The following is a 16309-nucleotide window of genomic DNA, read 5'->3' on the forward strand; positions in this document are numbered from 1 at the left end:
AAGGGTTTTTGGCAGCTTAAGAGATCCTCACCTAGCAATTCCAACACTGTAAGCAAGGACAGGAGTCCTAAAGACAACAACTGATGAGCATCTTCTCAGTGGAAGTAGATATTTTTAGGAAAAGTCTACTGTCTGGGGTATTGTCCCTAGTAGGGGCATTCTACTCCCTTACTACTTTCTTCTCAGATTATTAGAAGTCATGGAAAAGAGTTAAACCTATTGCCCATCAAGGAAGATAATTTATATGCTATATTCCAGTGATTCCCAAAGTGGGCATCACCGCCCCCTGGTGGGTGCTGCAGCGATCCAGGGGGGCAGAGATGGCCACAGGTGCATTTATCTTTCCTATTAATTGCTATTAAAATTAAAAAAAAATTAATTTCCATGGGGCTAAGTAATATTTTTTCTGGAAAGGGGGCGGTAGGCCAAAAAAGTTTGGGAACCACTGCTATATTCTAATCAAACCAGAAGGGTTTGGATGATACCACAAAAGCATTGCTGTCTCCTGCAGTACCTCTAGTTTAGCCTATTTCATCAATCTATTCAGTGAGTGCTTAAATCTCAATCTATTTCAACTGCTTGAACTAGTCACTTACCATCTCTGATTCTTTGGGCATCAGTTTCCCCAGATGTGAAAAGGGGACAAAATGTGCATCATGAATGTTAATGAGGCAAAAAGGTTGGTCCACAACAGTATCATACCATAAGGAGAAGATCTGGGAACACAACGGGATTCAGGGGCCCAAGGCCAAGGGGAGTAGAACAAGTCTTCTTCTCCTAAGTCACCTTCTGAAAATTAACTCCATACCTTAAAAATGTTAAATATGCCCACAGATTTCCTGAAGATGTCTGATTTCACAAAGTCCTCCAGCTTTGCCAGGGTATCATCTAGGTGATTAATAGCACAAATCCCAAAGCTGCAAGCCAGGCCCTAAGGATGTACATACATACAGTCAGGAGGGAAAAGTGTTTTATGTTCCAGCCCAGGCTTTCTGTTCAAACTGACTAATCTTGAAACCATTCCTTTTGGCCTCTCCACTGAGGACTTCTGGGACTTTTTACCATCTTCTTTATACCAGTCAATATAATACTTCATTCAAGACTGAATAACCCTTCTGAAAGCTTGGGAATGCAGTCTATAAAACAAGGTATCCTCTGTAAGCAGCTTCTCCAAAGGAAAAACAATAATAGCAATGATCAGGAATAGCTCTCCAACTCTCATCTCAGCTGCTCACTTAGATACCCATGAGCTTGAAAAGAATGGGATTTACAAGAACTAGACACACTTGCCCTGAAGGCATCTAACCAAAGAGGTAGAAGAGGAAAACATGGATTAGCTATGTATCCTCTACCCTGAGGCTGATTCAGTTATAAAGTATATACTTCCTCTCTATGTAGGTTCTATAGCCTGGGAAAGAGTCTTATCTCTTTTTGAAATAATGGAAGGAAAATCATGAATTATTCAGTAAATGAAGAAAAGTAAGGTTATCCTCTGATCATACTAGTTCAGAGGTAAGGTAAAGCACTGAGTGATTCAAATCCTGCAAATTTTTTTAACCCTTACTTTCTGCCTTAGAATCAATACTATGTATTGGTTCCAAGGCAAAAGAGTGGTAAGGGCTAGGCAATGGGAGTTAAGTGACTTGCCCAGGGTCACACAGCTAGGAAGTGTCTGAGGCCAGATTTGAACCTAGGACCTGTCTCTAGGTCTGGCTCTCAATACAATGACCTACTCAGCTGCCCCCTGCAAATTTTCTAATTCATAATGCCACTCAGTTTCCTCATCTGTTTATCTAGCAGACTAACAATTCTGAAAGACATGAGAAGGGGTTAGGGAGAAGTAATGATAGGAGATTTTAAAAGAATTTGAGCCTGAGGACAGGACAATGAAATTTGTTACTTAAAATATGAGAACATCAAATCAATATAATTAGGGTGGAAAGGGAGTATGCTGATCATCTTTAATTTTAACACAGACAATCTTGAGGGGGAATATGGGGAATAAATACACAAATAACAAGGGAGTATGGGGAATAAATATACAAATAACAAGGATAACACAAGGGCTAGCCCAGACATAAATACTTTTGGCTTCTAAAAACTTAAAAAAAGAAAAAGTCCCAGCACCTCCCTTTCAGCTTCCTCTTGGTACCGTGCTGTCTCAAGAAGTTCCTGAAGATGTTTTCTCACTATTTCCTTATTTGAAGCAGCTCCCAATGTAGTTCCTATGCATTTATACAGGAAGTTCTGGAAAAAAACCATGAGATTTGCTTATAGATATTAATTGAAAAGAATAGATTAGCAAGTGTTAAGTCCCTTGTTCTGTACTAACTAAAATTATTTGTGTTACCTAAACCTTACCCTGTTATTTTTTTCCTTGTCCTTATAAATGAATGCCTGAAGGAAATTGCAGCTATAGCATGAAGTCTGTAGTAACAGGTGAAGCTCTCTTCTCTCTAGTTTTTCCACTGGTGATCTCATTCCCTCCAGTGCCTTCAATGAACCCCCATTTGCAGATGACTCATTTCTAATTCCTCCCCTATGCCCCAGTCCCAGATCTCCAACTGCCTGCTATACAGCCACACTGGAAAAATCCAATCAGTTTCTCAAGATCATGAGGTCTATTTAAAGAGGAGTTTTCTAAAGAAATCATAAGGAATTTGCCAACTAAATTATTAGACTTAAATATATATATATGTATATATATATATATATATATAAAGATGACAACACCAGCAGACTACTCAAGATGAGTGTTAGAAGTACTAGAGTAAACAATAAAATAATAAAATACAATCTCGTTTATCTTAGTATTCAAGGCTCTCCACAAAATCTGTCTCCAATCTACTCTTCTAGTCTCATACTTCTAATTCAAACTTTCTACATTCCTACAAAACTGGACTGCTATGCCCTGATATCATCTATAGTCTACTATTTCCCTGTTATGCATTTACACAGTCAATATATGCCTGTGAAATCATGCCAGGAACACATTCCATTTGTATCTCTGCCTGGTGTGCCTCTTCAACAAGCATTTATTATGTACCTAGTCACTGTGCTAGACAATGGAAAACAAAGGCAAAAACAGAGAAATCCTGGCCTTTAGTAAGTTTACATTATACTCATGGTAAATGACAAGTACACAAACAATACAAAATAAACACATTTACTCAGCTATCTAAACCATAAGCCTGCCTTTTCAGCCTTGTTTAACTTTATCCCTTCTCTTCTGCTTCTCCACAGCCTCTGCCTTAATTTGGAAAGCTCCTAACTGGTGTCTATGTTCAAAAAGAGGAGCATACCAAACACTGAGAGAAATAATCTTTCACCGCAAAGACCTTCTCCTTCCCACTCAGGGTCCAGGGCTACATCATACAATCTGGTATCAAACTTCCTTACTCTCACAATTTGCACCATGTTAGTGACTCATGCAAATCATGCCATTCTAATTAATTGAGGTCTGGCTCCAAAAAGGAAATTAGTTTCCTTTTCAATCCACAGAAAGCCAGGGAGTCAGGAACCTCCAGGATTGACAGCCCCTCATTAGAACTTGAACTCAGGAAGACAGATGAATCTTTCTCAAAAAGCCACTGCTCAAAAGCATTGCCATTTTTATTGGAATCTACCCCAAATCTACTCCTGCAATATGGTTTCCCTCCTTTCTACTCAACTGAACCTCCTTCAAAGATCAGGTGACTTTTCTTCAATTCAATGGCCTTTTCTCAGTCTTCATTATCATTGACTTTTCTGTGGTTTTTAAGACAATCACTTAGCTACTTTATTCAATCAAAACTTGCCATCCAGACCCTCTGTTCCAACCCTTTACCATGGCTCCTTGCTGTTCCTTTGACTCAGGGACCACAGATATAATCTGTTTAACCTATGCCTGACAGGAAACTCAAGTATAAAGCCCTAGATCTCCGATTTAAAAGGAAGAGGAATCCACAAACTCACAAACCAGTGCCAAATGACACTAACATATTGATTTCACATGTTAAATCAATGAGCCCATTCTCAGACAGCTCTAATTGTTAGGTAATTTTCCCATTGTGGTTGTTCTTTTTAGTTTTGTCCAACTCTTCCTGACCCAATTTTTTTGATAAAGATAGTGGAATGGTTTGCTATTCACTTCTCCAGTTCATTTTACAAATGAAGAAACTGAGGCAAACGGGTCACTCAGGGTCACACAACTGGTGTCTGAAGCCAGATTTGAACTTGGGAAGATGAGTTTTCCTGACTCCTGACCCAGCACTTTATCCAATGCACTACCTAGCTCCTCAAGTTTTCTCTAACATTAAGCTTAAATTTGCCACTTTGTAATTTGTACCTAGTTCTGCCTTTTGGAACCAAATTAACAAGTCAAATCTGTCTTCCACATAATTACCTTTAAATATCTGAATGTAAATGTGTAAATATCATATCTCTTGAGTCTTCTTTTCTCCAGGCTAAATATTCCCAGGTCATTTCCCTAATCTCTATCTCATGAAGTTTCTGTTCCAACTAATTTGGTTGACTATTCTGAACCAGATACTCTCTCTTTATTATTTATATGATTTATATGATACTATTTTCTGGTTCTTCTTTCTTGGTCTCCTTTGATGGTTTATCTTCCTGACCCAACTCTAAATATTGGTATCCTCAAATTCTGTCCATACTCATTTGTTCTCTCCAGATACTTTCTTAGTAAACTTATCTATTCCCATGGCTTTAATGATCATCTCTATGCAGATAGATTTAAAATTTGTATCTCCAGCACTAAACTCAGCCCTGTGCTATAGTCTCACATCTGAACGAAATCCTGGGCCAAAGAAACAAGGTCCTAAAGGCAATGCAAATAAGAAACTGGTTCCCTGGGAATGTGAGGATCTAGGGAGGGCCCATGACTTGGAGAGAATCTTAAATTGTCATCACTGGGATGAAACCCTGCACTGTACCATAAGAAAATCAGTCAAGTTTCAGACTATACAAAAGTACAGGATAGGAGGACCACGCAGAAAAATCTGAATCAGCAAGAAACAAAAGAAGTTGTTTTCATCAGGTCTGTTTTAAGGAATGCGGTCTAGTCAACAGCATGGGAACAGCAGTAGATTTTTCTATTGACTAGATTTCAGCCCTAGGTCTGTTTCCTAGAAGCATAGTTGTATTGAAGGTTAGCTGAAAGGGTCTAGTGACTGAACAAGAACCAGTGCCAAATGACACTAACATATTGATTTCACATGTTAAATCATCAATGTCAATATATGATTGGTTGGTATTTTACCAGGCTCAGGCTTGTGAGCTAGGATCATTGAAAGTACTTTGGATCCTAAACCTTATGTCCACTGCTCCAAGTCTGTCTTCCTAACCTCAGGGAACTCTATCAGACTCTTCTCTTGTAAGATGGTCCTTTCCCTTCTACCCTAATGTCAGGGAGGTGGGCTGAGGAAAGCCAGCAAGGGGCTTTGACTTGTTTCAAAGCCCATGTCTTCCCAGTATGTGTACTACAAATAGCAAGAACAGACCTTCTCCAGAGGCGTTCCATTATAGCAGTTCAGCTGTTTACACATCTCCAAGCTCAGCTGGCAAATCCACGTGTTATCAGACACAACAGTAAGGGTATCCCGGAGAAACTGCAAACACATAATAGACACCAGTGCAAGCTGCTTGGGAAAGCAGTAAAACCAGAATATCTGTTCAGTCTCAGAAACCACTTCCCACACCCAAACATGGTAGCTAATATCATAAGCTCTGTACCACAGGGAATTTGCCATAGTCACAAGAGCTTTACTGAATATCTATCTTTAGACTTCCTGAGGTGCTAGAAAATGCTCAGCAGGATAGTACTGGGTCAGCAATCAATCAATAACCATTTATTAACCATTAGGCACTGTTCTAACTTCTAGAGCTGCAAAAAGAAAAAAACATCCCTTGCCCACAAAGAGCTTACAATCTAATGGAGGAGATAACATGCAAACAAATATACACAAAGGAAGCTATATACGGGATAAATAGGGAATATTAAAAGAAGGAAAGCACTAGAATTAATAACCTTTCTGTAACGGTGGGATTTTAATTGGAACTTAAAGGAAGTCAGTAATCAGAGTGAAAGAGGGAGAGTGTTCCAGGCATGGGAGACAGTCAGAGAAAATGCCCAGGGTTGAGAGATGGAGTTTTTCCATTCATGGAAAAACCAGGAAGTTAGTGTCATTCCTCCTAAACCAAGTCTCAACCTGGGCCTCAGGAACTGCCCAATTCTGAACAATAGGTGGAGCCTCATGTAATAACAGGAAAGTTTCAAGAAATTGAGCTGCAGAATGAGATCCTAACTTGCCTCACTGCATTCTTCATATCCCCATAACTGGACCTCATCTAGTGCCAGAGCTGGCTTCAATATGATCTCTACCACATAAGAAGGCTTGTTGCATTTTCAAGTTGGCAAACCAAGGAAGAAATAGGAGAAAGTAGCATTATATAGCCCAGTGCAGCCATACAGCCGTCTGCAAACTCATCTCTTCAGGTACCTTCTATGTATCTCATTTCTCACCTAGCTGTAATACTTTGGAAATTCTCCGATTTTTCCACTAAGTCTCCAAGAACCTTTCTTGTCCCCCTCCACCCCACCCCCCTTCCTGCTTCCATTTGTGTACTATCTGACCATTAGATGGAAATCTCTTAGAGGGCTCTGCATAGTGCCTGGTATATATCATAGATGTGTAATAAATGTTTAGCAATTAATAACATACTTTAGGGACCAGGAACTGTAGATTCCTAGAAGCAACCACTTCTCTAGTGTCATAGAGCAAGTTAGTGGTCCAGATGGAAACCTAAATTGATGGCCCCCTTATCATGAGATTAATCTGACATATTAGGCTAGCCTCTCTCCAGGAGTATACCTCAGGCTCTATTTTAGGTCAGCTAGAATTGGAGGTGGTGATGGTGGAATTCTAGACCCCTGGAATGTTTATCTCCATTATAAGAAAGGATTTGGTATACTATATTTCCTTCCCCTAGGACTCCAATTTGCCCTGACTTCTTCCCAATAGCTGATCTAATTAGCATAGGCCCTCAATTTAGCAGAGTTAAGGGAAAAGTAAAGGAATAAAGCAATCTACCCTATTAGGGGATAGCAAACTTTTTCCCAGACCTACTAACTCTAACCCCTATGGAAAGATTCCTAGGTGTCTGGCCACTATAGCTACTCTCCATCACCATCTGGTACTTGGTTTCTCTGCTATACAATTCTTCTTGGCTAATTTATCACATAACTAAAACTCACATAGTACTTTAAAGTTTATAAAGCACTTTCTTTATGACAAGTCTAGTTGAAGCATTATTAACTTTTATTCTAAGGATGAGGAAACGGATTCAGAGAAGCTGAATAACTTGCCCACAGCCATACTTCTAATTTTTCTAAGAATTAAAGTCAGAGGGGACAGCTGGGTGGCTTAGTTGATTGAAAGCCAGGCCTAGAGACAGGAGGTCCTAGGTTCAAATCTGGCCTCAGACACTTCCTAGCTGTGTGACTCTTGGCAAGTCACTTAACCCCCATTGCCAACCTTTACCACTCTTCTGCCTTGGAGCCTATACACAGTATTGATTCCAAGACAGAAGGTAAGGGTTTTAATAAATGAATGAATGAATGAATGAGTGAATGGATGAATGAGTGAATAAATAAATGAATAAATAAAGTCAGAATTCAAACTATGGTCCCTTAACTCCCAGATGTGAGTTTCTTTCTATTATAGCATATTGCTTTTAAAAGCTCTTCTTTCACATGGGTGCTCTGTTCACATGCAAGTTCTTTGGTTTATTTTAGAACCATCATTCCAAGGTACCAAATTAGAGCATGGAGATGCTATCTGAGGACATAGTCCATATGGGAACTCGGCTAAACTTCATAAGAAAAAGGTATTGCATTGAACAAGTACATTTCTCCCCCTTACTATCAGACTCTTCCCTCTTTTTGTCCTCTTAGCCGTTTATCTACTAAAGCTTCAATCTCCTCCCTCTGTTTTTCCATCAGAAAAGATGAAGCATCCTTTCCCATTTCCTACCATCAGCAGCTTTTCTTCCCATTCCTTCTGAGACAGGGTTTCTTCATTGAATTCTGAAATAATCATTCAGTTAGACTGGCCCATGAGACTGACCACAGCCATTCAAAAACACAAGGAGGACCCCAATCACCCAGCCCCTAGCTCACCTAATACCCTCCAGGGAGATCAAAGCAGAATTCAATAGGCAAATACCAAGATGCCAATTAGAGTAATGAGATGCTATTTGAAGATATACTCATTATAGGAACTCAGCTAAATTTCATAAAAAAAATAGGCATTGCATTTAACAGGTATAATTCTTCCCTTACTATCAGATCCTTCCCTATTTTTTCCTTGCCACCCTCTACCTATGGAAGCTTCACCTTCTAGATAGTTTACTAAGGGGGGGATGGTCTTCTTCCACCGCTGACCCAACAGTGGATGGATATTTAGATGCAAAACATTCAGTAGCCGTAGAGAGGCTGCTCCTCTGCCCTCCCCAAGGTAAGGGTTGGAAGACACAATCTGTGAAGAAGAGAAAGAAAATCAAAACCAGAAACTGAAGGCTCTGAGCAGGAGCCCAATATTGGATGCTCACAAATTTACATGGCTAGGATCCTAATCTACCATGTCCAGGGGCAAATAAAACTTGGAAGAATATTAAGAGAAACCCTGAGGTACAGGGAAATTTTTCTCCATAGCCCAATCTCCTTGAGAATCAGATGAGATCCAGGCAGTGAGTCCACTAAGTCAATCTCCCTACCCTCTCCAAAGAAAATAGCCCAGTTCCTTTGGAAGCTCTAAGGTTAGGCCACAAACACTTACCAAGAGTCTTGTAGTTAAAGCAAAGGGAGAGGGAAGGTTTACTAAAAAAAAAAAAAGGGAAAAAACATAAAAACATTCACTTAATTAAAACTCCAATATCTTCTCCCTATCCCCAGTTCTTAGCACCCTGTCTGCCACAAGATAAGAACTTAATAAATGTTTATTTCCTTCCTTCCTCCCCATCCCACACACTCAGGAGAAAAAAAAAAATCAGTCTTCCTCTTGCAATTCCATATACCCAAAGTTTATAAACAGCGTAACTCTGTGAGTTCAGATAATATAAATGATACAAACCATTTGAATCATACTGAATGAGGAATGAATTCTCCCCTTCCTCCTGCCTCTTCATTGCCAGATGCATAAGACTCTTGCAGAGTGGTGTCAAGGCATTAGTGAACTGGACAGGGATTAGGAACTCCAGAAGGTATGGCCAAAGAACCTGCATGGGGACAGAATATCTAGGTAATACAACATTCTTCCTAAAGAAGTAGGCTGTTATACTCTTCTGTATTTGACATGTACAGATCTAGAGCATATTCGTAATTACAGTTGGAAATATTTATGGTCAGTGATCAACAGAAAAGTCCTTAAAAATAAGCAGTATCAACTATCTAGGACTCAGGAATTATATCAGTATAGCAAATTACTAAGCATTACTTTATAGAAGTATAAAACTTATACGTCTTATTATGAAATTCATCTGGAGAGGGAAAAAAAGGCCATGAATCTCGAGGGTAGGGAGTGAAAAAAATCAGGGGTGCAGAGTGAGGGCCTAAAAGTACCAGATTGAATACTGAAAAAGGAATAATCATTAAAATGGCTCAGTAATGGTTAAAAAAGAGAGATTAATCAGTGAAGTAGATTAGCTATACAACATACAGAAGCAAATGACCCTAGTAACTTGCTATTTGATAAATCCAAAGTCCCCAAGTACTAGGTAAGGATTTAATATCAAACAAAAATTGCTCAGAATCCTGGAAATCAGTCTGGCAGAAATTAAGTATAGATCAACATTTCACACTATATTCCAAGATAAACTTAAAAGGAGTACGTGACTTAGACATAAATGAATACATTATAAACAACTTAGATAAGCAAGAAATAAATTATCTTTCATAGCTATGAATAGGGGAAGAGATAACATTCATAAAATTAAAAAATCTTTTGTACAAATAAAACCAGGGAAGATGAAATTAGAAAGGAAATAGGTAACTAGGGGAAAAAAAATCTTTGCAAAAAAGGTTCCATTTCCAAGATATATAAAGAATTGATTCAAATTTATTTTATTTTTTTAATATTTTATTTTCCCAATTACATGTAATTTCAATTTTCAACAAATATTTTCTGAAATTAAGAGATCCAAACTGTCTCCCTTCCTTCCTCCCTCCAAGAGATGGTAAACAATTTGCGGATTCAATAAGGGCTATTCCCCCATTGAATAAACAGTCAAAAGATATGAATAGACAGTTTTCAGAGGAAGAAATCCAGGGTATCAACAGGCATTTGGAAAACTGTTTCAAATCACTAACAGAGAAATGTAAATTAAAGCAATGCAAAAAGCAGACATATTCATCTCCTAATGGCAGCATTCTGAATTAATACATCTATGTCAGAAGGCAATTGGGAACAATATCTCAAAAATTACTATATCATGTATTCCCCTTAATCCAGCTCTACAATGGGAGGCTTATGTATACATTCCAAAGAGATCAAAGAAAGAGAGGAAGGATTCATCTGTACAAAAAAAATAGCAGCTCTTTTTGTAGTGGCAAAGAACTGGAAACAAAGGTATCCATTAACTGGGAAACGGCTGAATAAATTATAGTATAAGAAACAACAAAAGGAATTGTCTCAGAAAAAAATAGAAAGGTTTGTATGAAATGATTCAGAGTAAACTGAGCAAAACTAGGAGGACAGTTTGTACATGATAACATTATAGAGAAAAATAACTTTGAAAGACTTTGATTAATGTTATGACTAAACATGATTCCAGGGCTTATGAATGAAGCATTATACCTACTTTCTTGAAAGAGAAGTGAGGGTTGAAGGATCAGAAGGAGACATATTTTTGGATATGGCTAGTGTGGGGATTCATTTTACTTAACTATGTACATTCATTAAGTGCTTTTATGTTATTTGTGCATTCATTAAGTGCTTTTATGTTATTTGTGAAAAGCAGGCTTCTGTAATTACACTGTGTAACTCTAATCTTACTGCTTGTTCATCCTCCTAAATGGTTCGCTCTGTAATAAAATGCTCTCTAAAAGTTAGGAAGAGGGATGGATTTAGGGAAGAGAAGATAATTTTTATTTTGGACATTGAGTTTAAGATGCTTATTGGAGGGAGCAGCTGGGTAGCTCAGTGGATTGAGAGTCAGGCCTAGAGATGGGAGGTCCTAGGTTAAAATCTAACCTTAGACACTTCCCAGCTGTGTGACCCTGGGCAAGTCACTTAACTGCCACTGCCTAGCCCTTACCACTCTTCTACCTTAGAACCAATACACAGATTGATTCTAAAATGGAAAGTAAAGGTTAAAAAAAAAAGATGCTTATTGGATATCCAGGAAAAGAGGTCTAGAAGGCAGATGGAGATATGAACCTGGAGTTCAGAAGAGAGATAAGGAATGGATATAGATATGGGAGTCTTCTGCTTAGAGATGTTGGCTGAAGCCATAGGAGATGATAAGATCACATAGAGAAAATAAAAAATCTATTATCTGAGTTACATCCAAAGATTATCTATCTATCTCAATGAGAAAAGTGCTATATAAAGCAAATAATCTTTTTTTAAGAGATGTACATAATTGAATTTTTTATTCTTTTTTTTAATTTTAAATTCTTAATTCAATTTCATTTTTTGGTTTCAAATTCTCTCTCCCTTTCCTCAACTCAGGAAATCTATACTGCAGAGATTGCTGAATAAATGCTAAAATCAGCTAAAAAATCTGGCCTAATTCTTCATACAAGAAAATTCAAGTGAATCAAGAATATCTACTATCCAGACTATGAAAGAATTAGATGGGTAACCCACATAATACCCTTCCTTCAATCCGTATTTTTTTTTTCTAAGTCATTACCTTCTGTCTTAGAATCAATACCAAGTTCCAAGGTAGAAGAGTGGTAAGCGCTAGGCAATGGGGATTAAGTGACTTGCCCAGGGTCACACAGCTAGGAAGTATCTGAGGTCACATTTGAACCCAGGACCTCCTGTTCTTAGGTCTAGCTCTCAATCTACTGAGCCACCTAGCTGTCTCCTATATATATTCCTTGGACAAAACATATAAGAATAATTTCAACCCAGAATGTAGCAGGAGGAAAAATGGATTCCATTCATAAAATTACAGGTTTTTTTTTGTTTACTAGAATCTTCTCCCTAAAACAAAGACTTTCTTTTTTGATATACATATCAAAATAGGTAGGATAGGTAGGTGGCCCAATGGATAGAGCGCTGGGCCTGAATTCAGGAAAACTTATCTTCCTAAGCTCAAATCTGATGTAAGACATTTACTAGCTGTGCGATCCTGGTCAAGTCCCTTAACCTCGTTTACTTCAGTTTCCACATCTGTAAAATGACTCAGAGAAGGAAATAGCAAAACATTCCAGTACCTCTGATAAGAAAAACTAAATCAGGTTATGAAGAGTTATACAGGACTGAAAAAAATGACTAAACAAAAACAATAATCCTTCTGGTGATGTTGTGTGGCTATGAATCATTAATTAGCATGGTCTCTAAAGAAATTAAGTTGAAGATCACCCAAAGGTCTGAAAATCAGTCAAAGAGAGGCATTTGGAAGGCAATATGTAGACTGAAACATATAATAATAGAAGAAATGCAAAGGAGAAGTTGCATTTAAGTTTGTCTTCAGATAAATAAATGTTGGGAAAAGATGGACTAATTACATAATGAGAATAAGGGAAAGCCAAGGAACAGTCCACAGGTTCTACGTCATGCAACGTCAAGACATCTAGAGGGAAGAGCAGTGCCCCGGCCCCCTCTCCGCCCCCCACTCCCACCCCCAGCATGGTTTAATCAACCATCATCCTTCTTAATAAGATTTTATAGGTAAATTTATAGTCTACGCCAGTATAACCTCTGGCAAGTATAGAAAATATTCCTGACTAATGTACTTTCTAACTACATTTGGCCTCCTTGGTAGATATTTATTCAATTTCTCAATGAAATAATTTTCATTGGTGTCAGTGCCATTTGTGTTCTCCATTTTCCATTTTTATTTTCAAAATTTGCTTAAATTTGCTTAAAGAATTCAGGGTTAAATGTTAATTGAGTGTCATATCCTTTTCTAATTATTATTCTCTTGTTTATTATAAATTATTATATTGAGTCTGATGAATCAATAGTCTACACTACTTGGCTGAGACATCCAACCAAAGAAAGAATAATTCTCCTGGGGGCAGCTGGGTGGCTCAGTGGGTTGAAAGTCAGGCCCAGAGAAAGGAGGTCCTGGGTTCAAATTTGATCTCAGAAACTTCCTAGCTGTGTGACCCTGAGCAAGTCATTTAACCCCCAACTAAAAGAAAGGATTGGATGGTAGAATGATAGCAGATATTTCAATTCTTTTTTAAAATATTTTATTTTTCCCTATAAAAGGGAATTCTTGGTTCTCTTTGAGTTCACACTTGTGAAAAGGGAATCCTTTGTTCTCTTTGCCTAGATAGAGTTAACGATTTGGTTGGCAATAATTTTGAATCAACACAAACTTGAACTAGGTGGGAGAAGCTTGAAAACCACTTAGTGAGTTCACACTTTACTTGATGCTAGGTGAGAAGAAGAGTTTACACACTCAGAAAGGTGTGAATCCAAAGGTGACAACTCAGACAATTTGGAAACTGTGGTTGACCCCCATGAAAAGGGGCAGGGACAGGAAACCACCATAAAAGCAGGCAGTATGGTGAAGGAGGTTAGTAGAGAGTGAACTCCAAGAAGAGAGTCACTCCAAGAAGGAAATTGGCTTCAGGAGTCACCTTCAGCTCCAGTCATTGTCTTGGGTGAGTGGATAGCTGGTTTTCCCTTCCTATCTTCTGGAGATAGTTTAATTCTGATTGAAGGTTGACAAGTCCTGGCTGAGCCAAGCACTGGAACAATAGTTAGATAGATTAATGTCTTTTTTACCCTTTTGTATTTCTCTACTTTACAAATAAAAGATTTATACTTTTCATATATTTAGCCAAACCATTAATTTTAACTTACATCCCCCCATTACATGTAAAAACAATTTTTAGCAGTCTTCTTTTAAAATTTTGAGTTCCAAATCTGCATCTCTCTCTATTTCTATTCCTCCCTCCCTGAGAAAGCAAGTCCATCTGATATAGGTTATACTTGTGCAACCATGTAAAACTTTCTGCTATATTAGTCATTTTGTGGAAGAAAATTCAAGAAAAAAAAAAAGTGAAAAACAGTATGCTTTGCTCCATTCAGACTCCATCAGTTTTTTCTCTGGAAGTGGATAGCATTTTTCACCATGAGTCATTTGGGATTGTCCTGGATCTCTGTATGGCTGAGAACACTGAAGTCATTTACCAGTGATCATCATACAATATTGTAGGTAATATGTATAATGTTCTCCTGGTTCTACACACTTCACTCTGCATCAGTTTATCCAAATCTTTTCATGTTTTTCTGAAATCCTCCTACTCACCATTTCTTATAGCACAATAATATTCCATCATAATCAAATACAACCTATTCAGTCTTTACCCAACTGATGGGCATACCCTCAATTTCCAATTCTTTGCTGCCACAAAAAGAGATTATCTTTATTCAAATAGGTTCTTTTTTTTCTCTTTGGGATATAGACATAGTTGTTTGTTTTTTTTAAATACTGCTGGATCAAAAGGAATGCACAATTTTAAAATCCTTTATGCATAGTTTCAAGTTGATCTCCAATATAGTTAGATCAGTTCACAACTCCACCAACAGTGCAATTAATAGCTCAATTTTCCCACATCCACTCCAACATTCATCATTTTCCTTTTCTGTCATATTAACTAATCTGATAAGTATGTGGTGATACCTTAGAATAGTTTTTATTTGCATTTACCTAATTAACAGTGATTTAGAGCATTTTTTCATATGACTGGATAGCTTTGAGTTCTTTGTCTGAAAATTGGCGGCTCATATCCTCATCAATTGGGGAATAACTTGTATTCTCATAAATTTGACTCGTTCTCTATATATGAGAAATAAGGCTTTTATCAGAGATATTGTTAAAAAAAATTCCCCACCTTTCTGCTTTCCTTCTAATCTTGGTGGCATTGTTTTTGTTTGGGTAAAACTTTTTAAATTTAATATAATTAAAATTATTCACTTTACATCTCTTAGTGCTCTCTTATTTTATCCTAAATTCTTTCATTAGCCATAGAAATAGAAACTAAAATGTGTTCCAATTTGCTTATGCCATCACCCTTTATGTCTAAATTATGTTCCTATTTTGACCTCACCTTGGTACACAGTGTGAGATGTTGGTCTATTCCTAGTTTCTGCCATATTGTTTTCCAGTTTTCCCAGCAGTTTTTGGCAAACAGTAAGTTCTCTCAAAAGCTGGGATCTTTAGGATTATCTAACACTAAATTATTATGGCCATTTTGTATTGTGTACCTAATCTATTTCTTTGATCCACCACTCTGTTTCTTAGCCAGTGCCAGATTATTTTGATGATTACTACTTTATAATATAGTTTGAGAAATGGTACCTTCTAGGCCAACTTCTTTCACTTTTATTTTCATTTATTCCCTTGATATTCTTGACCTTTTGTTCTTCCAGATGAATGTTATTACTTTTGCTAGCTCTATAAAATATTTTTTTGGTGATTTGACTGGAATGGAATTGAATATATTGGATTAATTTAAGTAGAACTGCCATTTTCATTATATTGACTCAGAATACCCATAAGCAATTATTATTTTCCCATTTGTTTGGGTCTGACCTTATTTGTGTGAAACACTTTTTGTAATCTTGTTCATATAGTTCCTGGATTTGTCTTCAGAGGTAGATTCCCAGGAATTTTATATTGTCTATAGTTAATTTAAATCAAATCTCTCTATCTCTTGCTGTTGGACTTTATTAGTAATATAAAGAAAAGCTGATGATTTATATGGGCTTATTTTACATACTACAACCTTGTTAAAACTGTTCATTATTTCAACTACTTTTTTAGCTGATTCTCTAAGTATACCACTGCGAAGCATGATATATAGCACCTGCGAAGAGTGATAGTTCTGTTTCATCAATTGCCTATATAATTCCTTTAATTTCTTTTTCTCCTCTTATTGCTATAGTTAGCATGTGTAGTATAATACTGAATAATAGTGGTGATAAAGGAAATCCTTGCTTCACCTCTGATCTTACTGGGAAGGTTTCTATCTTATATCCATTACAGATATTTGCTGATGGTTTTAGATAGATACTACTTTTCGTTTTAAAGTAAGTTCCATTTATTCCAATGTTCCCTAATG

General features: G+C 37.3%; 1 protein-coding gene across 2 annotated transcripts in view; it reads right to left on the reverse strand.

Moving 5' to 3' along the window:
- The window catches only part of MROH1 (maestro heat like repeat family member 1), a 156436-nt gene that overhangs the window by 82926 nt on the left and 57201 nt on the right, over window positions 1–16309 (reverse strand). The window contains exons 14-20 of one of the 2 annotated variants that reach the window (XM_044669587.1): window positions 9132–9276; window positions 8838–8878; window positions 8396–8537; window positions 8034–8086; window positions 5502–5609; window positions 2128–2247; window positions 809–931 (exon numbers count right to left, since the gene is read on the reverse strand). In XM_044669587.1, coding sequence (XP_044525522.1) covers window positions 809–931; window positions 2128–2247; window positions 5502–5609; window positions 8034–8086; window positions 8396–8537; window positions 8838–8878; window positions 9132–9276 — 732 coding nt within the window. Of the gene's footprint in view, window positions 1–808; window positions 932–2127; window positions 2248–5501; window positions 5640–8033; window positions 8087–8395; window positions 8538–8837; window positions 8879–9131; window positions 9277–16309 lie in introns of both variants that reach the window. The other variant, XM_044669577.1, reaches the window with a different exon arrangement.

This window comes from Gracilinanus agilis, chromosome 1 (genome assembly GCF_016433145.1).
Source record: "Gracilinanus agilis isolate LMUSP501 chromosome 1, AgileGrace, whole genome shotgun sequence".
NCBI lineage: Eukaryota > Metazoa > Chordata > Mammalia > Didelphimorphia > Didelphidae > Gracilinanus > Gracilinanus agilis.